We start from the raw sequence: 27,757 nt of genomic DNA, 5'->3' as shown, positions 1-27,757 counted from the left end.
CCAAAAATGGATTTAAGAGGTTTATTATATATCTAACTAGGCGGGGTCCAACGAAACGAGATAATTTATGTAAATAATTACTCCATCATACAAATAACGTGAAGCGGTGATAGCCCAGTGGGTAGGACTTCGACTTCACTTTCGGGGGGGCGAATTCGATTCCCGGCACGCAACTCTAACTTTTCTAAGTTATGTGCGTTTTAAGTTATATTTCAAATATCACTTGCTACGGTGAAGGAAAACATCGTGAGGAAACCTGCATACCTGAGAGTTGTACATAATGTTCTCAAAGGTGTGTGAAGCCCACCTATCCGGAGTGGGCCAGCTTGGTGGACTGCGGCCTTAAGCCCTTTTCATTGTGGGGGGAGACCCGTGCACTGTAGTGGACTGGTATATGGGTTTATATGATGATGATGATGATGATGATGAAAAATAATGTGACAGCTTGGTATTCCTTAACTTAACAAATCCATCATTTCACTGTCGCTTAACTTCTTAGGTTCTTTATTACTGTCAACCTGCGTAGGTAGGAGAGATTCAAAAGCTGACCAATCTTGTTTCATTGTCTGGTTCTGATTGTTGGCCCATTTATTGTTGAAATTCCCGCTCTGGTTTGACATATTACCAATCGCACTCGTTGAATTAGTACTTTGACTTATGGTATTGGCGTTTGGACTCGTGGGATTGGTCAGATTTGACGGGCTTGCGAAATTACCACTTGGACTGGACCAACTGGCGTTTGGTGTTATGGCCAAGTCGTTGAAAGGCAAGTAACTCGGATATTGGGTGGAGGGCTCCGAGAATACACTGTAGTTGGGATTCGGTCTGTAATTTGGCTGCATCATGTTTGTCTGTGGCGCCTTTGGGAGTGTTTTGAGTTGGCTGAGGTTTGCTTGGAACAGTGAACTGGTTAGGTCGACAGGTTTAGGTTGCGGAGGGGGTTGTATCAAAGGGGAAGGGATGGCTTTAGGGGGCGGCTGCCTTGATAGCTTTCGGGCGGTTTCTTGCTGTTGCGCTATCCTGCAAGAGAAATGTACATTGTTTATTTTGTCTTTTTACTTCGTTATATCATATATTTGTCAAATCAAGATATTATGAGTATAAAGTAATGTATATGTACAAATGTATAACTAATGTATATGTACCTAAATAAATAAATAAATAAATAAAGTGGTAGAGTCACATTGACAGACTTGACAATTCAAAAAGTAGGTTTACTTAAAATACTTGAAAACCAATGTCGACATACTAAAAATGCTAAATTTCACTCGCGCACTTATTCAGAAGGCAGTTATTCTTAGCAAATGTTTTATAACCCGAAAAATCAAAGCCCATTACAAAAATTACTACAAATGCACACTTGGTTACGATCCGCGTATCAGGTTATTTACCCCTTTTTAAAAGGGAGATTAATTAACATATATAAATATTAAACCGCAATAATGAACCGAAACCGACAGGGTTGGAACCTGCGACTCTCTGGCAATCGACGCCTGAACGCTTTAACCAATTAAGCTACGGCTCTCCTACCGTCAATGACGAAATTAGTATCTGCCTTTGACATACCTCTACCCTCCATACTTTGACATCTGTCTTATAGCGACTGTAGCGCCATCTAGTAGGAAACATTGCAGTTTCTAATTGGTTAAAGCGCTCGGGCCGCGATTGCCAGAGACGCAGGTTCAAATCCTGTCGGTTCCGAAAATTTTTATATGCAAATTTTAAATTTATAAACTTTATATAAATTATAAGTATTTATGTATATTACTTATTTCGTATTCATCAGTCATCTTAGTACCCACAACACAAGCTACGCTTACTTTGGCGCTAGGTGGCGGTGTGTGTATTTTCGTAGTATATTTGTTTATTATTTATTAACCCGGCCGTCACTCTTACCTCTGTTTGTCCTCCATGCTCAAAGAGCCGCTCTCTACAACGGGTGTAGGGTGGTTATCTTTCTCAGGTTTGTTGTTGAATGAGAACGGATCTATACCCAGGCCGGAGAACATTTTGTCGATGTCGTTCTGGACTGGTGGCGCGGAGACTAGGTTGTCCGGTGGCGCCAGAGCGTGTTCCATTACCCTGGAAAGAGGATATTGGGAACAAATGAAAATCAATAATTAGGAATTATGCAGTTTTATACTGAAAATTTAATGTATGTTCGCAAAAATATATTGCAGAAAAGAGCTGTGCGATCAATATGTAAACTTGATTAAAGAAATAGGTATACTTACAGTAGCTTCACAATATATTTATAATAATATAGTATTTGTAAGACAACATATTAGTCTTTATAAAAAAAAGGAAAGTCCTATTATAGTATAAAGGATTACACAGTATAGCTTGGGTGTAAATAATTGCTCTAACCAGGTTGCTTCTTAAATATTTCCAAATGACAATGTGAGATGATGATAACAAAAAGAACACCTGGCTAAGTTTGTTGTGTGCTTCTTCTTAGGCCAGGGCGCTTTTGGGACCCTCGTAGCTTAAGTTCAAAAGTACCATCTATGTGCCTATTTGACTTTGACTTTGACTTTACTTTTAAACCCTTCTTATTCTGGGAGGAGACCCGTGCTCTGTAGTGGGCCGGTAGTGGGCTTATGTGATGATGATGATAATACTTCCACAGTGATCATCGTTTTATACATTAGCGAAATGTTACAGAGAACCTTAATACTAGGAGCGTAAAGTTCATAATCGCGCGTGTCAACGTAGCGTAGGCACATATAGCGTTTGTGTCGGGGAAATAGTACCTACGACGCAAAAATGTAATTCCATATTCTCGGCCGAATTTCGAAACAAAAGGAACGATCGTGAAGATCGTTCGTTTTGTTAACTTGTTTACGATTCCCGGGAAAAGAATGTTCTGGGCTTCCGAAGCGATATAACACTATTTATATCGCTTCGGAATTTTCGTTGCGTCCGAGTCAGAGCGAAGTGTTACGCCAGGGAGGTCATCAAAACTTATTATCATATACTAATTTTAACTTATAACCTATTAAAGCAACAAAGCTGACGCTTCTTCCCCGGACGCAGTATCGTGCATAGAGGGTATGAACAGGATATGCAGATGATATCTATATATATATAAAAGATAGTTGTGTTAGTTACACCATTTATACCTCAAGAATGGCTGGACCAATTCTTATTATGGATTTCTCTTAGACCGGAATAGGATAATATGTATTAAAATATAACGATCATAAAAGAAAAAAAATCCGCGGTACGAAGTTCGCCGGGACAGCTGGTAAAATTTTATAAATCTAATACGAGATATAAAAAAACTTAAGTATAGGCATCGTAAGAGTTATAAAAAACCTATCCTACCCTCTATAAACGCCACTGCCCGGACGAGCTCTGGCACAAAACACTCTGCTACTCATATAAACTCATATACCACTCACTTGGATTCATTCTGTATTGAGTTTAACTGCTCCAACTTAGTTCTGTGTTCCGCCTCAACCTTAGATATCATGAGCTTCACAAGCGATACTAGGGCGTTGAACTGGTTCAAGGTCAGCCCATTCTCAACGCATAGGGGTATTAGGAATGGTAGCACCTTAGTCGCCATCACCTCTTTCGTTATACCAAGCTTTTTGTGGCCAAGAGTTAACTTGTAGATACCTGAAACATATAGAATTAAGAAAATACAGAAACCGTGTCATCACGTCAAATTCAAATTCAGATTTCTTTGTTTTGGTAGGTTTATCACTGGCACTTATGAAGCGTTCATATAAATATGTTTACATAATTGTACCACAAATTCAAATTCAAATTCAAAATTTCTTTATTCATGTAGGCCTATCACAGGCACTTATGAAGCGTTCATATAAATATGTTTACATAATTGTACCACAAATTCAAACTCAAATTCAAAATTTCTTTATTCATGTAGGCCTATCACAGGCACTTATGAAGCGTTCATATAAATATGTTTACATAATTGTACCACAAATTCAAACTCAAATTCAAAATTTCTTTATTCATGTAGGCCTATCACAGGCACTTATGAAGCGTTCATATAAATATGTTTACATAATTGTACCACAAATTCAAACTCAAATTCAAAATTTCTTTATTCATGTAGGCCTATCACAGGCACTTATGAAGCGTTCATATAAATATGTTTACATAATTGTACCACAAATTCAAACTCAAATTCAAAATTTCTTTATTCATGTAGGCCTATCACAGGCACTTATGAAGCGTTCATATAAATATGTTTACATAATTGTACCACAAATTCAAACTCAAATTCAAAATTTCTTTATTCATGTAGGCCTATCACAGGCACTTATGAAGCGTTCATATAAATATGTTTACATAATTGTACCACAAATTCAAACTCAAATTCAAAATTTCTTTATTCATGTAGGCCTATCACAGGCACTTATGAAGCGTTCATATCAATATGTTTACATAATTGTACCACAAATTCAAACTCAAATTCAAAATTTCTTTATTCATGTAGGCCTATCACAGGCACTTATGAAGCGTTCATATAAATATGTTTACATAATTGTACCACAAATTCAAACTCAAATTCAAAATTTCTTTATTCATGTAGGCCTATCACAGGCACTTATGAAGCGTTCATATAAATATGTTTACATAATTGTACCACAAATTCAAACTCAAATTCAAAATTTCTTTATTCATGTAGGCCTATCACAGGCACTTATGAAGCGTTCATATAAATATGTTTACATAATTGTACCACAAATTCAAACTCAAATTCAAAATTTCTTTATTCATGTAGGCCTATCACAGGCACTTATGAAGCGTTCATATAAATATGTTTACATAATTGTAAGGGGATGGTGATAATTTCGTTCGCCAACTTAAACCTAAAGCTAAGAGGGTTCCAAACGCACCCTGGTTTAAAAAGAGCCCACGACAAACTTTAAGCTGCTAGTTTAGTATCACACTAACTAAATAACATATTACCAATTCTTTATGTTAATTTTAATTTCTCATTAAGTGAAACTGTTTATTATGAGAATAATAAATAAACCTAAACGTGAACAAAGTCCTGGGCAACAGCTAGTTTAGCATAAATTTGCGTATTTCAGTGCGAAATAAACTCACCCAAAATTCCCATGAGCACTGCTGGCTCCCTCGACGGAATCTGCGGCAGGAATGGAATAATCTCGTCCAACACCAACCATTTGTCCAAATGCTCCAACAATTTGCCCAAGCACAGCAGACAGTTGACCCGTACAGAAATATAGTTGGTACTCAGACATAACTTCTTTATACGTGGCAGCAGCGCGTTTTTCATGGCCGGGTAATCTATCAATGAGGCAAATGTCGGTAATACAGACAAGCAAAGCTCCTGTATTTGTTGCGCATCGGATTCTAATGCTCGGTAAAGCATTGGCAAAATATCACTTTTAACTTCATCCCCGGGTGTCAATTTTAAGAGTAGTTCCATCTTCTGCATGAAGATTAACAAGATTTGTATCGGCTCTTGTATAAGCATTACAGGCTTTAGAACTGGTAGGATATATTTTACGTATTCCTCCTTCGAAGAGTTCTCAGCTATCAGCAGCACGTTGGGTAGAACAAATGGTACCATTGGTGGATTTACAAACTCTTTCGTGAGACACGGTAGAATTCTGTAGATGCATATTCTGTGGGGCATTTTCTGTATAATCTGTGGGAGACCCTTGTAGAACTGTGATTTTTGCAGGTTGTCCCATTGGAATAGTGAATCTAAGTAGTTCAGTGTTTTCACACCTACGTCCTCAAAGTATGGTATCTAAAATTACAGAAAACCCATACAAAAATACTTAATAATTATACCAAAAAAGAACCATACAAAAATAGTACCCAACAAACGAAAAAGACTGGTTGGAAAATTTTCTTTGAAGTTATTTGTTTGAAGGAGTGAAATTATAAGATGGAACGAAATGCGCGCGCACAATGTTACACGATTTTAACAGAATTAAGGTAGTCGCGAAACCGAGTGAGAGGGGAGGGGTGAGGGAATACATCTTCCGCCAGCTCATTTTTTACGATGCGCGCGCACACCGTCACAACAATACGACACCCTGAATTTAGCTATAGACGACATTTTAGTTTTTCAAAAAAAGGTTTGGCAGTACAGTTTAAGTTGTCAAAGTCTGCGGGCTCATTTCGGTGATGTTACTGATTCAATTGTACAAAAATCTCAAATTTCAATGGTCAGTGGAACTTGGTGGTCGGATAATGAGAAAACTTTAAAAAAATTTAAATACCTTTTTTCTATTGTTAGTGTCGTTTCGTCAACAAACGTAGAATAAGGCGTAAGATAAAATTGTTGAAAAGATTTTTATCTGTACATAAGTACACACATGTTATTATTTTTTTGTTAGATAAATATGTTGATATTAAAACATTATATACCTTTAAGAATTGATGAGGATCCGGTCGTAGCTCAGGGGTGGGATTCAACATGAGCTTCACAAATTCTCTCAATCCATCATTAACACATAGCAATTTAGTTGGTGACAGGTGCCTAATTTCATTTGTGAACTTCTTGAATTTTGTGTAATCATTCCCTATATTTCCTAACGTCTGATGGCCTGTGAATATTAAATGGAAAAACAGAGAATTGAATCTTATTTACAGCATTTAATTTAATGAGGTTATTACAATCTTTTCTGTGGCTCGAGCCATCAAAGTACAAAGTCAGTCACTTTGATTGTTTGTTTGTAAATGCACACATATTTATTAAAAAATAAAAGAAACAAAAACAAGCTAAAAACCAATAACCGTAAAGAAAACACTTGGTGATAATCAAATTTGTTATTGGCTTAATTTATCATACATTCACTGATATTAGATTGTTCTGCAAATACTGTTGGTATGTTAATTTAATTTTTATAGCTTCAGCAGTTTAGCTAAGTTAATGTTTAATACAAATCTATAATTTAAGTAATGAATATGTACCTGTGCTATGCAAGGCATATATAACCATGCCAAGGGAATAAATATCACTTGCAGGGGAATGAGTGGCTGATAGAATATATTCTGGGGCCAAATAATCCAATGCGGGCTGAGCTAATGCATGCATAGCCTGACAGTACTCATTAAACGGCCAAAACGGTGCAGAGCCTGTCATACTCTGATTAGCAATACAGAAATCAAAGCCAAATATCTTCCAAGCACCCTGCTGGTTAACAATAATGGACTCCGGACATATATTATGGTGTAGAAGTTTAACATCATTGTGAAGAAATGCTAGTCCTTCAGCTATTTGCATCAGGCCATATTTAATTTCAACATCATATAACTTATAGTTAACTAAGTTATTCGGTATTGGCTGAGGCATATTTTCAGTGTTGCCCAATACATTTGCCAAGCTTGCAAACACTGGTTCAGTAGCAAATGCTAAACTCTCTCTACTCTCTTCCAAGCTGTGTTGGACTGTCAATATTTGTGGGTGTTTCAACTTAGTAAGCTGCACAATACCACGTTTTAATATATCTATCATTACATCTTTATCTCCTTTTGACCATCGATCCAATTGTTTTTTCTCAAACACAAATATTGATGCCTCCTGTTTAGTTGACTTTTTATATCCTTTGTACACCTTCCATAATAAACCTTGAATGAAAATACAGTTTAACATGACATATTTATGACACAAGGAGCTAAGCATGAATAAAATCACTTTTCCACTGTATCCAGCAAATTCATTCTATATATGTAAATTACAATATTGTTACTATTTTTTACCGTCAATATAAATCTAAGGACATTGGTTTCTTCTAAGTTAATCCCTTTCCAAGGTCCCTAAGGAAAGTTAATGAAGGAAAAGAACTCAGACACAAAAGTGAATGTATTTTTTTCTTGCTTTTTTTTTATGATTCAGGTTCATTGTGCTTAAGTTTAAGTCCTGCACTTTCATCCCCGCATAGTTCTAGCAAATCAGAGTACCATTTGATAACATACTACATTGTATGTGTGGTGTTGTATGATTCGGAACACCACACAATAAGTTGTGTTAGTGGTGATTCCTGTACAAAGATTTTATTGATAAAGAGATACCTAAAGCACCATTTCAATCACCCAACCCAATTCTATAGAATAATAAATGAAAAGTTAAATCGTTACCAGGCCCTGCGCTCGCAATATATTGTGTTGCTTCGAATTCTCTCGTTACAGGATTTCCCGGTAGCACACCGGATAATTGAGACACTGTATTGCTGACGGATGAATAGAACTTATTGAACACCTCCATTTCTAGTTTAGCTATGAGGTGTTTGAAGAATGAAAAAAATCATCACAAAAAGATTACAAAGAAGAACAAGATTCGGCATTCGCCGTAGCTATTTGACACTGACAGTGACAATCGACAACAGTATTTAAATTTGAAGTGAAAGTTATTGTTTCCAAAGAAAGCTTTGAATTTAGAGTAAAGATTTGCTTCATCAAAAATTTCCAAACGCCAAAGCCCATTTTGTCAAACTTTTGGATATTATTCAAATAAAAGTTACTGAAAATTAAAACTAAAAGATTTAATCGTCGCAGAGTCTTTAAACACTACCTAACCTATTAAAATGTTGAGTAAATTTTATTTTGATGATATTGTCTTTTTTGATATGGTATATTCAAAAAAGGGTTTATTTTTTTTAACATGAATGCCTGCATAATCTTTGAACATCCTTCACAAAAAAAAGATTGTCTGGATCCTGACCACAGACTAGGACAGTTTAGTTTAGCTTACCTATTAAGTCTGACATTGACTCTTCTACGCTCTTTCCTTTTGGAATATGGAGGGTAGAGGTAAGGAGAGTCATCTGTGTATATGAAAAAGTGTCGTCAAAATGTATTAAATTAGGATGGCGCCACATTTGCATCAGGGTAACTCTTAAAAGAAGCGCCAAATATAAATATTGTTAGAGTAGGCTTGAAAAATAAACAAGGAAGTATGGAGATACAAGGAAGTAAGGTTATATTTACCACAATATTTTGTACAACGTAAGTTGTTGAAATTCTCAATAATTAACTACTCACAGTCGATAATCACATTAAATTTTTTATCTCGGCATACTTCAATTCATCTACGATTGCTACATTCATACCATACCCTGTGCATCCACCAGCGCCATTGTGGAGGATTTTTGAACAGTTATTTAGCGCATACACCGGACACTTTTTCAACTTTTCTCCCATATAGGATGACTCTCCTTACCTCTACCCTCCATACTATGGAATATCTGACATTGACATTTACAAAAAAATTCAATCAATAATTCGCTGTTGTTATTCTTCTTGGTACAAATTCAAAATTAACTTTTCATTAGTTTCACCGATCAATCTCCTTCGTGCCTTCTTCATCTACAAGACATTGGCGAAGTACCTTGTGCCCAGTTGGCACAGACAAAAGCCATAAACAAGAATTGAATTGAATTGAGTTGTTATTCAACTCATACCTAAGAAACTAAATAAACGCATAAAAGGAAAACTAGAATCGTCTTTATAAATGTTAATCGACAAACATCACGTCCTAAGAACACAAAAAAATCATTTCAGAAGAATTGTAGTCTGCGCTTCTCCCAAATTCGCAGCAATACAAAACTCCCAACTGTGTTTAAAATGACACCACTATATACAATAGCTGCAATAATAACGCTACTACCTTTATGTTTATCAGACAGTGATCCTTATTCCAAAGATCCGTATCGGCCACTCGGTCCATTAGTGAAATGCACCTTTTTACCTATCGATTTCTTAGAGTGCGACGAGCCTGTCGACCATAAAGGCAACGAAACTGCGAAAAAGGCGGTGAAACACGGCTGTGTAAAATTTGGAGGCGTGAGATATGAAGATGTTGAAAGAACTAAAGTTCAATGTAAAGCATTGGACGGAATAGAATGCCACGGTAGCCGGAGCTTTTTAAGAGATGGTTTTCCATGTGTGCGCTACTCTGGACACTATTTTACTACTACACTTATTTATAGTATATTACTAGGTTTCTTGGGTATGGATAGGTTTTGCTTAGGTCAGACAGGTACAGCAGTAGGAAAACTTCTTACACTAGGAGGCCTGGGTATTTGGTGGATAGTTGATGTAGTTTTACTGATAACAAACAATTTGCATCCTGAAGATGGTAGCAATTGGAATCCAAATGTTTAAGTTATGAAAAGTATTAAAATTGTACCTAAGTGTAATAAAAATGTATTTGATTAATTTATTCATAAAGTGACTGTAAACCTATTTATCTCAAAGATTTCCTGTAAATACTTTTAATGTAATAAATGTAAATACTTATTTTCCCAAAAAAGGTTTATTATTTTTAATTTTTTTTTAATTCTTAACAATGCTTAAAAATAAAATAAAAACACTATTAAAAATTTATAAAAAAAAACATCCATCCTCCGCTTGCAGGGCTTTTGAATGCCCAAGCAACCGGCGGTCAGGGCTCCAGAGTAAGGAACCTCCTCACAATACGCGCCGTTTCAAGGACTACTGCCTTCTGTATCCGACCCTTGATCAGACAACCAAGCGAAAGCTTAATACGTTGGTCGAAGCTTTTCGCGAGAAGAACGAATAACGGTCGACTCAACATTCCACATGGCGGTAATCTCGTGAGCAAGGTCCAAGTATTTAAATAATTTTTCCTTTTCAGCTTTCACCAGATTATCGTCATGTGGAATAGTGTCAACAATTATTGCACGACGCACTGATCGATCGAATAGCACTATATCAGGTCTATTAGCTGTAATATACCCGTCAGTGATAATCGTTCGATCCCAGTAGATCGATGCACTGCTATTTTCAAAAACTGACGCCGGGTCGTACTCATAGTAAGGCATCTCAAAATCGATAAGGCCAAACCGAAGAGCAAGTTGTTGATGAACTATCCTGGCTACTTGATTATCACTGTGCAAATATTCTCCGTTAGCAAGATGAGAACACCCGGAAACTATATGCCTGAGGGACTCCCCAGGACGATGACACGCTCGACATATGACTAGAGTGCCATCTTTCATAACGTGTTTCCGGTAGTTTCGCGTCTTGATGACTTCGTCCATAATTGCACAGAGAAAACCCTCGGTTTCCCCAAATAGGTCACCGAACTGCAACCAGGATACAGATGCGATTTGATCTACATCTGGTCCCGAAAGGGCCTTGTAGAATCTGCCATGCAACTCCTTACTCTTCCATACCGCCACACGATCTGAATTGTTAAGTACATTTGGCATGCGCCAGTTCTCTTTGCCAAGGAATAGTGGAGTAAGACTCTTATCTACTGCAACGACACACACACATACCCACATTCATTCTAAGAAAATGATCTCTAAGATTGCACAACTCACGATTATGAAGGTTCTTGGCATTCAGAAGACCATGTCCTCCACACTTGCGTGGGATGTACAACCTCATTACCGAGGAACGTGGGTGATACATACGGCAAGCCCTCAACAGTTTGCGAACTTTACAGTCCAGGGTGTCTAGTTCAGTTTGAGTCCACTTTAGAATGCCAAAAGTGTATATGAGTAAGGGCATGACCCAGCTATTAAAGGCACGTAGGTACCTTATTACCACCTGATAAGACTCTTTAGTACTTTTTTCAGGCCGCTAAAGAAGCGGTTCTGCACTACCTGTTTCATGTGCCCTACCTCAATACCAAGTGCTTCTGACATTCCAAGATATTTATAGATCTCCCCTGAGAATAATAGTTTCTGAAAGAACTATATTCTCAGAGCTCACAACCCTAACCAATTAATTAATTTATTATTATTATTATAAATCAATATTATAGGTTTAAAATAGAACATACCTACTGTTATTATTTTAATCCTACCTTTTGTTGTAATTATTTCTAAAAAGGTGCCCTCATTAAAAGTATTGAATAATTTAAACAGAATCTTCTAAATAATACATAGGATCTGAGAGAACTCTAATAATTCTTCTTTGAACATGAAGTCCAAGTGGTATATCTAAGGATAACTTCTTGGTTCTTCATGTACTGTACTGTAATGTATCTTAGGAGAACATGGGTTAGGTCCTTTATTCAATTTGTTCTAGCTTAAAACTGAATTTTTTGTTTTAAAAATTTAGTCCACATGCTATTAGGACATGTTTATAACAATGATATTGTTTTACTTAAATTTCAAAATACATAGTTAACTTGATGGCTGATTTGACCCTGCTTTCAGTGTCCAACAAGGCTGTGGGTTAGATTACCACAACTAGAAAATGTTTGTGTGATGAACATAAATGTTTTTCAGAGTGTGGGAGTTTATCTATATATTATAAGTATTAATGTATATTATTTATTCATGGTGATGTGTACTATTAGTACAAATTTAGTTTGTTTAATTGGTAATTTGGAACTTATTATGTCTTATTTTTTCCTTTGCTATGGGTTCCCGCGAGTACAGGTATTGCTAACTTAGTAACAGAGATGTTAATAAAAACGAAAACCTGGTTGCAGCGTCTGTAGGCTCAAGGCTCAGATTTTAAGAAATTTTTATATTTCCATTAAGTATTAATTGTGGGAATATAAATTTGGCACTGAGAGAATAGTTATATTCTTCTAGTGAATAATAAAAAACAAATGGAGTTTACTTAGTTTATTTAAACTTAAGCCACTAGAGCAGAAGCAGTGCTCGACTCATATTTCCAGTTGGGTGGAAGTACGCTCTTTGTCTTATAATAACGTGCAAGTCTGTGGATTCTGGACTCTACAAGAATGAGCCTGAATTTGCTGTCCTTATCCTTCCTGTTCCTTTCTAAATGCTTTCTCATGGCAACAGCCTTCTTAATTAGGTAGTATAGATCCTCTGGTAGGTCTGGAGCAAGGCCCATGGCTTTCATGATACGTAGAATCTTTTTGCCTGTGACGAATCTGACTTGGGCGACTCCATGAGAATCCCTAAGCATAACACCTGCAAAATAATTGTAAAAGGTTATTAATTTACCAAAAAAATTGTGGAATTATTGAGTTTACCACTATAATCTTCAAATAAGCTTTTTTTAGGGATGTACATCCTCTTAATCTTTTTATCTTTGTACATCTTTATTAAAATCTAAATAACCCATGCTGCAACCACCCAGTCCTCTACTAGTTCAGGTACTCAATTGGAAACTATACATGAAGTGTTGTGATTATCCTGAATGGGTTGATCATGCTCAATGGCTATTCTAGTATAAAAATCATGGGTTTTTATTATAATGCATGTGAAAACAAACTCATGCATCGAGCCATGCAAACAAATGGACACAAAAATTCTTAATTAACATAGTAAATACTTTTTGGTTATCAGTATAACTTCCACTGGCTATCAGCATTTAAATGGGTAACCCTTCCAAATTGCAAACCTTGCCTGCGGTTGGTACACCCTGCCTATTTTAATTCGTGGTAATAGTGGCCATCTAATACTAAGTGGAAAACCAGTGCCTATAAACATAGCAACACCTAACAGGACATGCATGGAACCTGTCCTACAAAGTTCTATCCTGTGTCCATCAATCTTAGGTGTAAATGTTAAGCCTCATTTGTCTGTAATACCAAGCAACCATACTTTTCAGACCGGAACACAGCAATGCTATGCAATGCTGCTAAGCGCCAGAAATTAAGCATGGCCAGCCTTCTGCTCTGGGACAGACCAGACTAGTGTTGGATATCAGCAACACTGGTGCAAAGCAGACCAGTAGCTCTGCAATGAACATTCCACAAGCCCAGCATGTTTAAAAAATGGATGAACTCTCTTTACTGCTATTATGCTGTATATTTTTACATACTATATTAGTAAATTTACAAGGTGGATGAATGACATCAAGCAAGTGGCAGAGAGCTGTAGGACCTAAAAGGCACAAGACTAGTATTTGAAACTTGCTACAATAAACCTATCTCAAACAGTAGACATCCGTTGGTTGACATCATGATGAAGACGAAACTTAGAAAATACCAGACGAATTTGAAAAAAAAAATTGATATCACCAGATTTCCTGTTTAGTGGGTGAGGCTACAGGTCATATAACAACATGTTACGTTACTTAGTGGCATAGCCTTAACGAAAAATCTGAACCCAACTGGGAAAATTTTTAAACTTAATACTAGAAAGTCAATCCGCATGTATGTTTACAGGTTTAAGGAAATTCCAGTCCTCCCATTTAAAATATTATATTATTGAGCAGCCTGTTACTTTAAGTGGCAACCTACTGTTACTACATTCTTTTTTCTTGAATTTTTTGTCGCTGTTCTAAGATAAAATAAAAGGTTTTTACCAATTTGAGAAGGAGTGAGACCCTTCTTTCCGAGTTTGAAGATTTGTTCCTTGACATCATCAGCGGTTAATTTTAACCAGGTGGGCACACTTCGGCGGTAAGGCAACGCCGATTGTGAAATACCCTTACTGAAACACAAAATTACACACCATTCAAGCTAACCATGTGGTTGGCGTACACTGTATAGGTTAGTTTACCACTAGTGCGATTTTATTATTTTACGGAAGTAAACATTATAGCATGTACTGTAAAACGTTTTGGCACGAATTAAAAATAGTAAAATTTACCCAGGTGCGTGCATACGACCCATGGCTCCGGCTTTTAAAAATTTGCCGACCTGACAACGATAACAAGAGAAATCAAAAAGAACAAAGATGGCGTCCGGAAGACAGAATTTAGTTAAGTTGTCATTTGTCTATACTCGACAGTTTATTTTAGTTGGTAGAACTGCCTTGGACCCGTGTCATTTTAAATTTGAGTATTTTTTTACACATTTTTTTATATGAAATTTTCTCACAGTATTGTGAGAAACCATATTGTAACATTAACAATCATAATAACTAAAGAAAATAAATAAAAAGAACAATAAATTAGATGTAGTCATTTCACACAGAATTTTTAAATGTGTTTAGAATATGGTTTTATTTTCTGGGAAGTTGACACCTTAAAATTATTGAGAGGGATTTTGGGAAGGAATCAGTCAGCTGTCATCTGTCTATTTATTTAGACACTTGACGGTAAATACCTGCGCCTTCTCGAGAATAAGTTAAAAACATTGTGAAAATGGCTGAAAAGTATGGAATATCTGAGGGACAATTCCAACTTATACAAAAGCAGGCCGAGAGGCGTGCTGAAATGAGACAGGAGTTCCTTAAACAGCGGACGAACCCTTGGAAACATGCAGCAGAGGCTGGATATATCGTGAGTTAAATTACGTAATTATGTTTCTTTTTTCCAAAACCATTATGCTAATCTTAAAAATATTTATTTGTTTATAGTTCGACCCGGCTCACCAGAAATTTTTATCCATGAAAGTCACTCAATTCGAACGATTTCAACCTAACCCAAGAACAAGTCTGTTTGGAGTCTTAACAATTATTGTCCCCATGATAACCTACGGATACTTCATTTGGAACGAGAGGAATGATCGTGAACAGAAGATTAGGGCTGGAGAAATGCCATACAGGGATAGGCTTTTCAAACTTTGTTAAATGAACATTTTTAATGATCAAAAATGTTAGTGAGTGCGTAGTATCATTATGTTTTCAATATATTTAATTTTACTGTATGAAGACTTTTCTTCATGACTGTTCTTAGAAAAATATTTTAGTTATACTTCACTGGCTGGTATACTTTTAACAACAACTAAGACAGGTGTCACATAGTCTTGAAGTTTGCCAAAAATCGTGTTAATTCAATTCTATTTGTGTGTTAACTTGCAAAAACGAATAAATAATGGATAAATGTGGATTCTCCGATACTGAATGTAAAATAATTCTGGCTCAAATAGAAAGGCGGGCCAAATATAGAAAGGAGTTTTTGAAATTGAGAACAGATCCTTGTATGCATTCTAGAGAGGCAGGCTATGTTGTAAGCACATCTCCTTTTACACAAAAATGTGATTTCATCTGTCTGATCCTGAAATGTACAACGATCATTCACAATGAGTTTTGCAATGAGATGTCAGAGGTCTCTTACTAACTTCTAAGAGGAATTTGGTACCTATTAAATCACAGCGTTGCAATTGGGTTCCAAAATTCTATATTTAATAGGATTCAGATGCTTAAAAGGAAAAATTGCATAAAAGGAAATGATTGTTAATTTTAAAAATACCATTCAGTGTTAATTACTACAGTTCATTAAATTGTTATCAAAAAGTCACAATTTTACACCATTAACAATATATAAAACAGATGTACACTATGATCTCTAAACTAAAAAAAACCAAATGTAGAGATAGATACCAATGGTAAATACAACCAATTCCAATGAAATAGTAAATGAGTTTCTAAAGTAGAGAGTTCTAAGCTATTTTGCGCCTAATTATCCTCAGTGGCGTGCATTGCATATATTCAAATAAGCAGTGCATACCCTACCCTCAGGGTCATACAGAGCCTTCAGATAGGACCAATAAAGTTTTGTAACTAAAATGTTGTGCTAAACACATTGTGCATACCCTGGGGCCAAGGGCTATGCATGCCACTGATTATCCTCATCCTCATAATGTCTAAAATAACATTTTACCAGCGACACTTGTTTGATGTGGATTGCGTGCCTCTTTAATGCCGAGCTATGTGGGTGAATAACGCCTATTATTTACCCACATACCTAACTCCAGACTGGTGAAGAGTATTTCGAGTAGGAAAGGTGACAATTATCTGTTAATTTCTTTCAAATCCAGGATCTTGTGATCAGTAGGTACCTGTTCAACTTTTGAAAACTTCGAAAGTTACTTGGGAATGGAAGAAATTGCATGCGAAAATTTTCTACAGCTAGCACTCTAGCAGGCAGTTTTCAGATATGTCGGTATTAGAGAATCAACGATTCTAAATGGTGTTACATTAAGATTGCGATTTTGCTGTGATGTTAAAATGTTTCGATATGCAAAAGCGACTTAACAATTGCAAGGAGGTAATCTTATACTCAAGTTATATAAAAAAAATAGCATAGGCACTGCTTTTGTGCACGTATGCCAGTTACGACGGTGTCAATTATACTATCAGTAAAAGAAAAAATGAACTGACAAATAATAAATACTATTTCAGTTCGATCCAGCTCTTCAAAGATGGTTGTCAATGAAGACTTGCCAGTATGACTATTTTAAAGCTACTCCAAAGACAGCCCTCTTTGGTTTCATGACTATAGTTGGACCCATGTTGGTCTACGGGTACGCAGTGTGGAGACAGAGGACTAAGTTCTTGGACGACTGTCGCAGTGGACGAATTAGATATCGCGATAGAATTCATAAGTTAGCATAAAGCATCTAACACTGCTCTGGTTCTATGTTTTTATCTTTCCACCAATTACGAAGAAAGTAGAGGTTCTTTTATAAAACGAAAAAAAGAGTGCCAACCTAAGTATGAAGTGGATATAATGTCAACTTGTACTAGGTAGTGCATTCAATCTTTGTAAATCGTTTTTCATAAACAAAATATTTTTACACATAAATGTGCTATTAAATTGTAATTTAATTCAGAATGTTACATTACGTTTGTTTTTATTTCATAATTAAACATAATAAGATAAATTTCAATTTGGACAGCATATATATACAAAAATTTAAAAAAATTTATTTAATACATTGAAATTTTTTATTATAACGCATTATCTATTTATCTCATTATCGGAAAACGAAGTTTCATTATTAAAATATGAGATTTTTGTTTTTACAATTGAATAAATGAAATCACTGGAATGAGCCTTTGACAATTCAAAGTGTACAGTGTCAAACCTTTTATTGAAAAACAAAATTGTTGACTATAGCTAACTTCAGGGTTTCGGTTTTTTTGTGAAGGTGTGCGCGCGCGCATTGTATAAATTTACTCTCATAACTTTTCCCTAATGAGTCAAAAGTATAACCAAAAAAAATATTTGAAACTTTTTCCGTCGTTTATACATAATGACTTGATGATATGATGTAGATATCATATAGAAAGCATCAGTAGCCTATAACAGTCCATTGCTGGAATAAAGAGCTCTCACAACATGACAGGATGTTCATAACCACCACTTTGGGCAAATGTGATAGTTTTAATAATTCATGGTAGTGGTCAGAAGACATGTGAGAAGGGTTGTTGATCAATGTATTCTAATCCGCCGTCACCACACTGCACAATATAGTACGCAACTTCTGAAAACAAACATACACAGTAATAAAGAAACACCATTTATAATTTAAATATATTTAATTTCTCTTTAAACCTTTCCATCACATCTATTCTTTACAACAGACTAGCTGAGTTTACAGGTAGCATTTATTTGTTACCATTCACATTAAAAGTTACCACATCCATTTTAATGCAGTTTATGCATTAGCAAGGTAATTCTATTAAAAGTTTTAAGAATATGTTAGGTATAGCTTACTATAGTATACCTAGCAACTGACGATTTTTTGAAATGCTTTGATCGAAGTTGCTCTGTTAGTGTAGGGGGGGGGGGGTCAAATGTTGTAACTGAATATTAAACCAGTTTTCCCAAACCTTTTGTGCTAAAACTATGCTTACATGTGTAGTTAGGATGACAATGCGTGGTAGCTAAGTGTCAAAGACGTTGGTCTAATTATTTGTTAAACTCCCTATGACATCCAATTAGGTGGGAGGATTTGGCCATGTCTAGTTACCACTACCAACAAAGGCGTGCGCTAAGCGATATAGTGTTCCGGTGACTATAATACTCCCTAGTAGGTTAGCCCGCTACCATCTAAGACTGCACCATCACTTACCACCAGGTGAGATTGCAGTCAAGGGCTAACTTGTAGTGGAATAAAAAAAAACGTAGGTATCAAACGATTTGCTGATACAATATGAAAAGCTTATTTATAAATAATTCTTTTGAAATTTTAACCAACAGTTTAAAAGCTTTAAGTCTGAAGTGAAGCAGTCAAATTTTACCTGATAATTCAAGTTGTGGTACCTTATTTGGGACAAAAAGAGCACTTGAAGCCCTATTTGGCCAAAAAACGATATAACAGTTCCGATATATTCTTTTGGGTTATTTAGCTTAGCTTCAGACAGTCGGTTAGCAAAGCAAACCCTAAAATATTCCATATTTCATGCTTAAAAAAGAACTTAGAAAAGCGTAATTTAACAAAAAACTTTAGTATTTATCGATCATCTAAACATTTGTCCCTTGCTATAACAACATCTTCAAACTTGACCATGTAGGTAGTGCCTTTGTGCCAATGTGCGGTTACCTTGGCTGGCTGAAAAGTAAACGATAACACAGATTAAAAATAAGCCTTTTAAAACAACCATATACTAAGTAAGATAATAAATGTGAATGTGTGTTTCTTTGGTTTTTTTCCTATGTTTTTGTGGTGTTAAGTAAAAGTGTATTCATTCATTCATATTTTAATATGTACCTATAAGATATATACAAAAATATAAAAATACATATACTCTACTATAAATGCATAAAATAAAAATAATAATCAACTGATGTTAAATTATAAAGATTTGAAAAAAATGCAATTATTTATTTTCCCATACGTTAATGCTTACATACAAATACAGAAATATATACAGAACCTGGGCCCTGATAAATTACGATATGGTGGTTGTGACACTCTGTGTGCACTCTGTGACTTAGTGTTTTCTTCTTAGGCTCAGGCATTTGAAACTTTGATAGTAAATATAACCCTTTAATAATAGCATTTTCAATTTTATAAATAAGACAAACCAACTTTTACTAACTATATCTCAATCCCTAGGATAGGCCCCACTGTGCCATTGTGTGCGTGGACAGCTTGCCAACTCAGAGGAAATGTGAAAGGGCAAAATTATCATCCTATTAATTTCACTTACCAAAGCATCTTTTTCTATTATGTAATAAGTTAACTTTTCTATTGTGTTTCTTTTTTTTTTTACACCCTAACTTAGCAACCAATTTACTTGATTTTTGGCATATATCTTAATTTTAGTACTAAAAATTGAAAAATTCGTTCATATATAGTGCACTATGCTGAATTCATGGCCGATGGCTTGTTCCTCCTGGCAACGTTTTTCAAATTATCACACTAATGAAGCTGCGGATAAAAGCTAGTTAATATTATAAATGAGAAAACGTGTGCTTGTTTATTTGTTTTTTACTATATGTGGGTCGGTACCCAAGAGAGGTTTAAAACAAAACTTTGTTACCAAATGACAAACGAATGGCGCAGTGGGCCCCTGCTTTCTGAGTACAAGGCTGTGAGTTTGATTTCCAAAACTGGAAAATGTTTGTGTGATGATCATGAATATTTTTCAGTGTCTGGGTGTATGTCTGGATATTATAAGTATTTGTGTATATTTTTATTTATAAAAATATTCACTAGCTAACTTAGTACCCCTATCACAAGCTATGCTTACTTTGGGGCTGGACGGCGATGTGTGTATTGTGATAGTATATTTATTTATATCACCACATATAATGAAAATTTAGCTTAATATGCTATACTCCGCGAACAGCAGCAGAACCTGTATGGTGTTATTTATAATTACTTCAATCCGTCTACTCCACACCAAACAGATCCTCAGCAATGTACCCTTTACGCACGTTTCGCTCCGAAACCGGAGCAACCTCAAGAGACAATGAATAATTGTTAAGTGAAAAATTTGCCAAATGTGTCTCCTTTTATACCTTTCGTACCCCTACCCTTTCTTATCTATCTAAGCCCCTCCCACCTAAAAACGCCTTAAGTAACGCCTGCTTATATCACAATAATTACTACATAGAATACTACCAAACTGAATTGGGGCCGAGTGATGGACTTGCCTGAACTTTTCTCAGTCTGGGAAGAGATCTATACCATGTAGAGGACTGGTAATGGATAGATAAAAATGAACCTGAGCAAACTTACAAATCCCCCATTGGTCAGCACAGCCTCTATGATACCAGCATTGAATGATGCACAGTTGAGTGATCCCTTGTCTTTGGGTACACTTATGAATTTGTTGACCTAAAAATAAAACAAATGTTTAATTATTTATGACGGCCGACTGGCGCAGTGGGCAGCGAACCTGCTTTCTGAGTCCAAGGCCGTGGGTTCGATTCCCACAACTGGAAAATGTTTGTGTGATGAGCATTAAGTGTTTTTCAGTGTCTGGGTGTTTACAATATGTATTTTCTAAGTATTTATGTATATATAATGCATAAAAATATTCATCAGTCATCTTAGTACCCATAACACAAGCTACGCTTACTTTGGGGCTAGGTGGCGATGTGTGTATTGTCGTAGTATATTTATTTATTTATTATTTTGGCTAGCTAACTTTCACCTGCTCAAGATTGAAGATGAAGCCTGGATGAAAGAATGAATGAATATACTATTACTGTATTAAAATTCACAGAGATACATATACAATAGCACAATAAGGTAGAAGGTACAATTAACAATAAATAATATAAATATATGTTATATATATATATATATATATATATGTTATACCACCTACCAATTATTTATAGCATTTTCTTGTATGCCTTTGGTTACCTGGAAGAGGTTGCTATATAGTGATAAGGCCACCAAATTGTACCTTCTATATAAGTAAAATATTAAGATTTAAATAAATAAACATATAACATAGTACATATTAAACACCCTTTAAAAGATATATACAAAAATGTAATATATATTCCATACATATGCACAAAAATATAAACATACAAATACTCTAATAAAAATATAAAAACAATAATCAACTGAATGGAATTGTAGAGATTTAAAAAATGAAATTATTTATTTACCTATATGTCAATGCTTACATACAAATACAGATATATATATATATATATATACAGAACCTGGGCCCTGATTCACTATGATATCGGAGTTGTGACACTCAGTGTGCACTTGGTGACTTGCTGTTGTTTTCTTCTTAGACTGAAGCATTTGAAACTTTGATAGTAAAAATAACCCTTAACTATAGCTTTTCAATTTTATAAATAAGACAAACCAACTTCTACTAACTGCATCTAACTCCCTAAGATACATTGTGACATTGTGTGTGTGGACACCTTACCAACTCAAGAGGAAATGAGAAAGAGTAATATTATCATTTAATTCCTTATAAATCCACTTACCAAAGCATCTTTTTCTATAATGTAATAAGTTCTTTCGTCATCATTTGCATGTTCTAATTTATCTGCTTCTTTGCCAAACAAAACCTGAAATAAATACACCCTAATCAATAATGAAATCAAGAAGGAAAATTTTTTATATTTTAAAATATAATTAAATAGCTCTAGTAAACTATCCCAAGATGAATTCTTCCATAACTAGTGGTAACAAGATACAGATTCCAAAGTTTTGAGATTGACATTGGAAATTGTCTTATTGTTTATTTTTGAGCTTGGACAATTGGGGTCTATATTTTAGACCAATACTTACGTTTTCATTTACATAAGATTTTGAGATATAATATCATTATTGACAGCAGAGGGAAAAAGATCAACCAGCAACATGCTTTTGTTCAGAAAACAGCCCAGGAAGAAAAATAGCAGATATAGATATAGCTTAAATCCACAATGATTGATTGTACAATGTGGAATGGGAAGGGAGGTACTTGTTACAGGGATATATATCCCAGATAAAAAAAGGAATGAACAAAATTGGTGCTGAAAAGTGAGAATAATTGACGCTCTTAGCGTAAACGAGAAATTAGCCAGCAAAGACAACGTCTCTTTCTCACTCTTGTCACAAGCTATCTTGCAGTGCACATCCTAGTCCTACTGGACAAGACGGAAGTCTTCAAAAGACAAAGTACAATAACAGGCATTGAAAATCTTTACATAAACATATTTTGAGCCACTCAAAGTAACTAATCAACAAATCAATAGATAAATGACCATAGAATATTCATTTAAAATCCAAAAACGTAAAAACCATGACAAGGCAAGAAGTTTATGTATAATAATAATTATAATGATTGTTAACTGAGAATTGAAAGAAATTTTACCTTCCACAGAGTAGACTTGATAAAGAGCAACATGTTAAGCAGTTTAATCTCCCGCTTGCTGTTCCTTTCTCTTACAAAATATAGATCCAGAAGCCTTGTCCCAACATCATATCCCATTTCTGATAACCTGTGAATGAAAATGATATATCATTTTATACTAAAAAACAAAATAAGTAAATTAGAGAGCAGGTCCTCTTGGATAAGAAGGAAAGAAATCTGCATCAGCTATGCTTGTAGGCAAACTGAATAAGAAAACAAACAACAATTATTGGCACTATAAAGTGGAATAAGTGCACTATAAGGTTGCCATTACTAACCACCAGTTAAGATGGCTTGAATCCAAGTTCGACTGGTGTTAAGTAATAATACAGTCTAAGAAGCTAGCCAGCTCACCTGTTAGAGTTATGGCAGTTTTAATAAACCGATAGACCTGTTTAGTTTCAACACAGCATCGTATAGGCAGGCTTAATAGCTGGGTCACATGTCTCTGCCGCCAGGGCTAGCCTGATCTTGTCTAGTAACAAGCTAGTTACTAGACCAGACCAAAGAAAAATTTAAACTCCTTCGACAAAAGTTGAGTTGCATCAAGTAAAAAGTATATTGACAATCTAGCAATTTTTAATAAGTACCTACGTTTACATTGTTGTTTACAAAGCAAAACTACTTACTTCGTTTGTAGTTCATGGATAGAATGCGATCGGTTTTGGCAATATTGCACGATTTCTGAAAATAAAAGGGCGTAGAGGGCCAAAGACACTTCCCCCTTTCCTTTACTCAGGGGTTTGTCAAGTATCGACGTTTTAGACCGACTAGAGGACATAGTCGTAGCGTTGTTATATTAGTGCAATAATGGACCAAAACTCAACAAAAATATTTTGAAAGAAAATCTTTAGCTTCCAGGCGAACAATGCAGATTTCAATTCACTCATTGACATATTTACATGTCAAATTATACCATTCCTGTCAAAGTCCATAGACAAAAGCAATTATTATAGATCAACATAATGCTTATACACCTAAATTGGTCATAAAAAATCTTACGCATTCTAATTTGAATTATTATATCTCCAAATTAAACGGATCAAGCGAAGTCAAAGCAAACTATTTAATTTAGGTATCGCGAATTATGTTCTCAATATCGTAATCTTGGATCACGTTAAATGTTGAGCGTGCAGCATGAACAGGAAATACAAGATAAACAGCGCCTACAAGATAAACGTGCCCTTCACCTAGTGAAAATTTGCAAATATTATAGAATGTAAATAGTACGTTTAAAGAATACGCAATCCGCCAACTAAATAAAACATTTGTCGTTATAGAACCTCATTATTATCAATAAGGTAGCACTTTTATATGCGATATTTTTTTAATTAACCATCTTTAGTCCATTAAAGTGTTAGTTACCATGTTTGATATACGATCATGAGGTCTAAGTTACGATTTCAATTTTTTTCTTTTGTAAAAAAATATTCTGGTAAGGTCACCATCACCTCGAAGTTAGGAAAGTTTCATTGTCCAGCTCTAGGCCGCGAAGTCCTAGAGCATACGTTTAGGTGTTGTCCAGGTAATTACCGCTAATATGAGGCTTCACCCTGGGTCTGGGCTGTATGACCCTTTGCCCAACCGGGGGCACTCTAAGGCTGACGATCTACGGGGTTCTTTATTAGGGTCCTGTACCCGAAGATCTACTTGTTGATTTAGTGGTTAGCATTTTTAACTACAGATCAGAGGGTTCCGACTTCGAATCCTAAGTAGGAACAAAACTTGTTAGCTATTTTGTAGTAGCCCAGAATTCGAAAATTAGGTGGTTTAAACCCTGCACTTCGGAGAGCACGCTAAGCCGTCGTTACAGTAATCATTAACTTGTGATAATAGCAAACTCTCCTATAATTGAGGAGGCTGAGTGTGACTCGAAGTGTATGTCAGCGACCTGTATCTCCAAAACGTAAAAGTACCTATCTAATACTGACATTTCTACAGAATGTGTATTTCTATGCCCGCTATATTCAGTTATTTATCAACCTACATAGATACATTTATTTTAGAGGCCACAAAAATCTTTAACTATGTTAGTATTTTAACTATGTCGTCAAACTAAAAATTCAAGAATGAAGAAACGTGTTTTTTGTTGATAATAACTTAGCTTCGGTACCCTTCATGTGTAGCCCCAAATCGCAATTAGCCAGTTTTTTTAATGCAGCAGAAACTTATAACTAAAATAAAACGACACCAAATTAGTAATTAACAAAAAAATTACATTTTATTTATCAAGCATCTTTTAACAGCGGTTATAGAATGGATACTTGTACTTGTATAATGAACAAAAATTTACAATAAATAAAACATTCTCTAATATATTCATAATACCATTATTCTATTACAGAAATTACTACAACAGTAAAAGGATTTGTTTACATTACGCTTCTTTAAAACTTTCATCGGATTATTTGTTTCTTACTTTTTAATGTAAACATTGTTTTGAAAATATAAAAAAAAATTAATAGCATACGTTCAGTACATCCTTTTTAATTTATTTCAACATATTTGTTTTTATTATATTTTAAAACATACTTTACACTAAAAAGTAATTAAAATATTTAATACATATAATGTTATGACAGGTTAGAATAAATACGGTATGAATAGTGTCGTAGTTTATGAAACTCTCGTTTTGTATCCACGCACAGACAAATACCAATACTTTACCTAAATAAATAAAGGTCGTTGCACACGTAACGTGTTTAGTTCGTGGACGGGACGATGTACCATGTAAACACGGATGCGTACACAATACATACGTACCGTGACGTGAAACTATCAAAGCACAAAACGAGCGTCTTCGACCTACAAGCGAAAGACTTAAAAAAAATAGAAGCGCTTAGAGATGCGTGCTGGGATTCGAAAACGGCCGAAGTAAAGTCGAGCTCCTACCCAATGCGCTATCACCGCTTTTGGATTCACTCGTAAAGGGTTGCGATTTTCTATGACATGCCGTAGGTTCAGCGGAGCCACTAACCGGTCGTGGTACGCATGGGAAGGGCGTGACGTAACACTTCTGTATGGGCACCCCTGACTTATGAACTGATCTATACTGTATCTGTAACCAGTGGCCTGCACTTCATCCATGCTAAAAAGCACTGCCTACCCTAAAATCTGGATATAACTGGTACAACAGGAGGATTTTTGCCGTTTTATGCAATTTTCCTGCTGTATGCATACTTTGGTAAGAAACCCAGTGCACGCCACTGCCTGTATTTGTAAGTTACAAAAACCCGTCTCGTTACTTCATACTTTAATCACGTTCCGTGTGCAGTCGCCTTTATACTTCAGTCTGGAATACGTTTAGGCCTACGATTTTTCGCAAGCATTCTTTCCCTGCATGATTATTTAAGTAGGTATGTTTTTCTCTATTAGAGATTTAGGTCTATAAATTACTTTTTTAAGTAATATATAGCCCTAAGTAATATATAGGCTTAATAAGTTTGTGGTCAAGTGTATATGCGATTTGTGCACCACATATTAAACGCAATAAATATTAATAGACCACATTATGAATGTTGTGTTTTAAATATATAAAAAAAAACCGAAATGTAAACAAAGCCTTAAAAAGTAGGTATTTCGCAATAATGTGTTATCGTTCATGCGTGGCCTCTACTTGAAGGGCAAAGTGACGAATAAATTTAAATCGAAGGCGACACTAATTTCCAAATCGAATATACGTTCAAGTCTAAACGCGGTCATAAACGGGCTAACATTACAGCAATTTGGTGCAATTTTGTAGCCGATAAATTATTTATAATACATACCATTCGTTTGGCTTACACTCTTCCTCTATTCGCTAGTTCAGCCAATGATAATTCTGTAGTCTCTATACTAAATTGAAACGTTGTATTAAAATCCAAAATGGAATATAGTGAATGTCTGTAAACTAAATTGTCCGTGGAAATAAATAAAAACAGTGCTAACTTCTATTTTCCTTAAAATATGTTGTAGGTAAAAGTATTGCCATTATTGCTGACTGAGTATAAAGGAGAAAAGGTTAAGTCAGAAATTTGTCTAAATGAGTAGGCGTCATTGTAACAATAGCGCTATCAGCAATGTAATATCTACTTTTAGTCCGGTCAATCTAGACCAAAAATGAGATTGAAGGTAGATAAAATCTCAACAAGCTGAAAATTAGTAAAACTGTTCAAACGTTATATAAATTATAAAATTATTTTACATAATTATAAATTATATTTAAAAGTTCCTCATCATTCCCGTGTATGGTTTTTTTTATTCAAGGTCAAGGGGCAAAAAAATTAGTGTTTCCAGTTTAGTTTTTGGATGTTTTGAACAATTTCACTGATTTTCAGCTTGTTGGGATTTTATGCACCTTCGAATGTCTAAATTGACCGGACTATGTGTGGTTATTATATTTTTCATGTACATAATTCACTTTTTTACTTTCAAATCTCAAACAAGAAACAGGTCTAAAAGTAGTGTAATCTTTTTCCCATCGTAATATCAGGTCGAAAAGAATTAGACAAGACTATTTAATTATGTATTTGTGTTCCGCCCAATAAACGCTATTAACTGCAATTATTTTATTGAATGATATAGCTGGCATGTATAACATCAATTTTCTTAGCCCGTTTAAGAGCAACTTAACACTAATCGTGTTGCCCGTATCTGGACGGCATTGTTTCTTACGCAATTCATAAAAAAAACCAAAATAACAAACTCAACTATACAATAGAACAATATGATACTATGCTGCGAAATTGATAATTAACATTTTTTTTACCGGAATAATAGTGAGAGGTTTCAATCAATGCAAACGTGAGAAATCCGATATTTTCCAATACATTTGTAAGTCAAAGGCATTCATTTAATTT

General features: G+C 35.1%; 5 protein-coding genes across 5 annotated transcripts; 2 read left to right on the top strand and 3 right to left on the bottom strand.

The window, feature by feature from the left end:
* Positions 1 to 335: 335 nt before the first annotated feature.
* Positions 336 to 8,306, bottom strand: LOC120629844 (SCY1-like protein 2). The gene is made up of 7 exons (XM_039898904.1): positions 8,101 to 8,306; positions 6,934 to 7,590; positions 6,388 to 6,566; positions 5,089 to 5,761; positions 3,405 to 3,624; positions 1,897 to 2,082; positions 336 to 1,020 (listed from the first exon to the last, which is right to left on the bottom strand). The coding sequence occupies exons 1-7, from the start codon at positions 8,225 to 8,227 to the stop codon at positions 456 to 458; spliced, it is 2,607 nt and encodes an 868-aa protein (XP_039754838.1). The 5' UTR covers positions 8,228 to 8,306; the 3' UTR covers positions 336 to 455.
* Positions 8,307 to 9,308: 1,002 nt separating this feature from the next.
* Positions 9,309 to 10,273, top strand: LOC120629845 (TM2 domain-containing protein CG11103). Its single transcript, XM_039898906.1, has one exon. It carries the CDS (start codon positions 9,586 to 9,588, stop codon positions 10,123 to 10,125), a length of 540 nt encoding a protein of 179 aa, XP_039754840.1. The 5' UTR covers positions 9,309 to 9,585; the 3' UTR covers positions 10,126 to 10,273.
* Positions 10,274 to 12,554: 2,281 nt separating this feature from the next.
* On the bottom strand, positions 12,555 to 14,635 carry LOC120629734 (40S ribosomal protein S13). Its single transcript, XM_039898737.1, has 3 exons — positions 14,514 to 14,635; positions 14,227 to 14,354; positions 12,555 to 12,884 (listed from the first exon to the last, which is right to left on the bottom strand). The coding sequence occupies exons 1-3, from the start codon at positions 14,534 to 14,536 to the stop codon at positions 12,580 to 12,582; spliced, it is 456 nt and encodes a 151-aa protein (XP_039754671.1). The 5' UTR covers positions 14,537 to 14,635; the 3' UTR covers positions 12,555 to 12,579.
* Positions 14,636 to 14,926: 291 nt separating this feature from the next.
* On the top strand, positions 14,927 to 15,514 carry LOC120629735. The gene is made up of 2 exons (XM_039898738.1): positions 14,927 to 15,147; positions 15,225 to 15,514. Exons 1-2 carry the CDS (start codon positions 15,010 to 15,012, stop codon positions 15,435 to 15,437), a joined length of 351 nt encoding a protein of 116 aa, XP_039754672.1. The 5' UTR covers positions 14,927 to 15,009; the 3' UTR covers positions 15,438 to 15,514.
* Positions 15,515 to 18,277: 2,763 nt separating this feature from the next.
* On the bottom strand, positions 18,278 to 23,823 carry LOC120629733 (trafficking protein particle complex subunit 5). The gene is made up of 5 exons (XM_039898736.1): positions 23,549 to 23,823; positions 22,881 to 23,007; positions 22,006 to 22,089; positions 20,783 to 20,881; positions 18,278 to 19,147 (listed from the first exon to the last, which is right to left on the bottom strand). Exons 1-5 carry the CDS (start codon positions 23,698 to 23,700, stop codon positions 19,049 to 19,051), a joined length of 561 nt encoding a protein of 186 aa, XP_039754670.1. The 5' UTR covers positions 23,701 to 23,823; the 3' UTR covers positions 18,278 to 19,048.
* Positions 23,824 to 27,757: the final 3,934 nt, after the last annotated feature.

Source organism: Pararge aegeria, chromosome 15 (assembly GCF_905163445.1).
Source record: "Pararge aegeria chromosome 15, ilParAegt1.1, whole genome shotgun sequence".
Taxonomy (NCBI): Eukaryota; Metazoa; Arthropoda; class Insecta; order Lepidoptera; family Nymphalidae; genus Pararge; species Pararge aegeria.
Note: the sequence above shows the minus strand (reverse complement) of the source record. Positions and strands in the feature narration are given on the sequence as shown.

Excerpts from the sequence above, each read along its gene's own strand:
- LOC120629844 (XM_039898904.1), bottom strand. The coding sequence starts at position 8,227 with ATGGAGGTGTTCAATAAGTTCTATTCATCCGTCAGCAATACAGTGTCT. Across the intron at positions 6,567-6,933 it reads ATATGCCTTGCATAGCACAG|GCCATCAGACGTTAGGAAAT; the intron begins GTACATATTCAT and ends TAATATTCACAG. Across the intron at positions 2,083-3,404 it reads TCAATACAGAATGAATCCAA|GGTAATGGAACACGCTCTGG; the intron begins GTGAGTGGTATA and ends TCCTCTTTCCAG.
- LOC120629845 (XM_039898906.1), top strand. The coding sequence starts at position 9,586 with ATGACACCACTATATACAATAGCTGCAATAATAACGCTACTACCTTTA.
- LOC120629734 (XM_039898737.1), bottom strand. The coding sequence starts at position 14,536 with ATGGGTCGTATGCACGCACCTGG. Across the intron at positions 14,355-14,513 it reads GGTCGTATGCACGCACCTGG|TAAGGGTATTTCACAATCGG; the intron begins GTAAATTTTACT and ends TTTGTGTTTCAG. Across the intron at positions 12,885-14,226 it reads TCTCACTCCTTCTCAAATTG|GTGTTATGCTTAGGGATTCT; the intron begins GTAAAAACCTTT and ends ATTATTTTGCAG.
- LOC120629735 (XM_039898738.1), top strand. The coding sequence starts at position 15,010 with ATGGCTGAAAAGTATGGAATATCTGAGGGACAATTCCAACTTATACAA. Across the intron at positions 15,148-15,224 it reads CAGCAGAGGCTGGATATATC|TTCGACCCGGCTCACCAGAA; the intron begins GTGAGTTAAATT and ends ATTTGTTTATAG.
- LOC120629733 (XM_039898736.1), bottom strand. The coding sequence starts at position 23,700 with ATGTCCTCTAGTCGGTCTAAAACGTCGATACTTGACAAACCCCTGAGT. Across the intron at positions 20,882-22,005 it reads TTATAGAAAAAGATGCTTTG|GTCAACAAATTCATAAGTGT; the intron begins GTAAGTGGATTT and ends TTTTATTTTTAG. Across the intron at positions 19,148-20,782 it reads TGCTGACCAATGGGGGATTT|CCAGCCAAGGTAACCGCACA; the intron begins GTAAGTTTGCTC and ends TTTACTTTTCAG.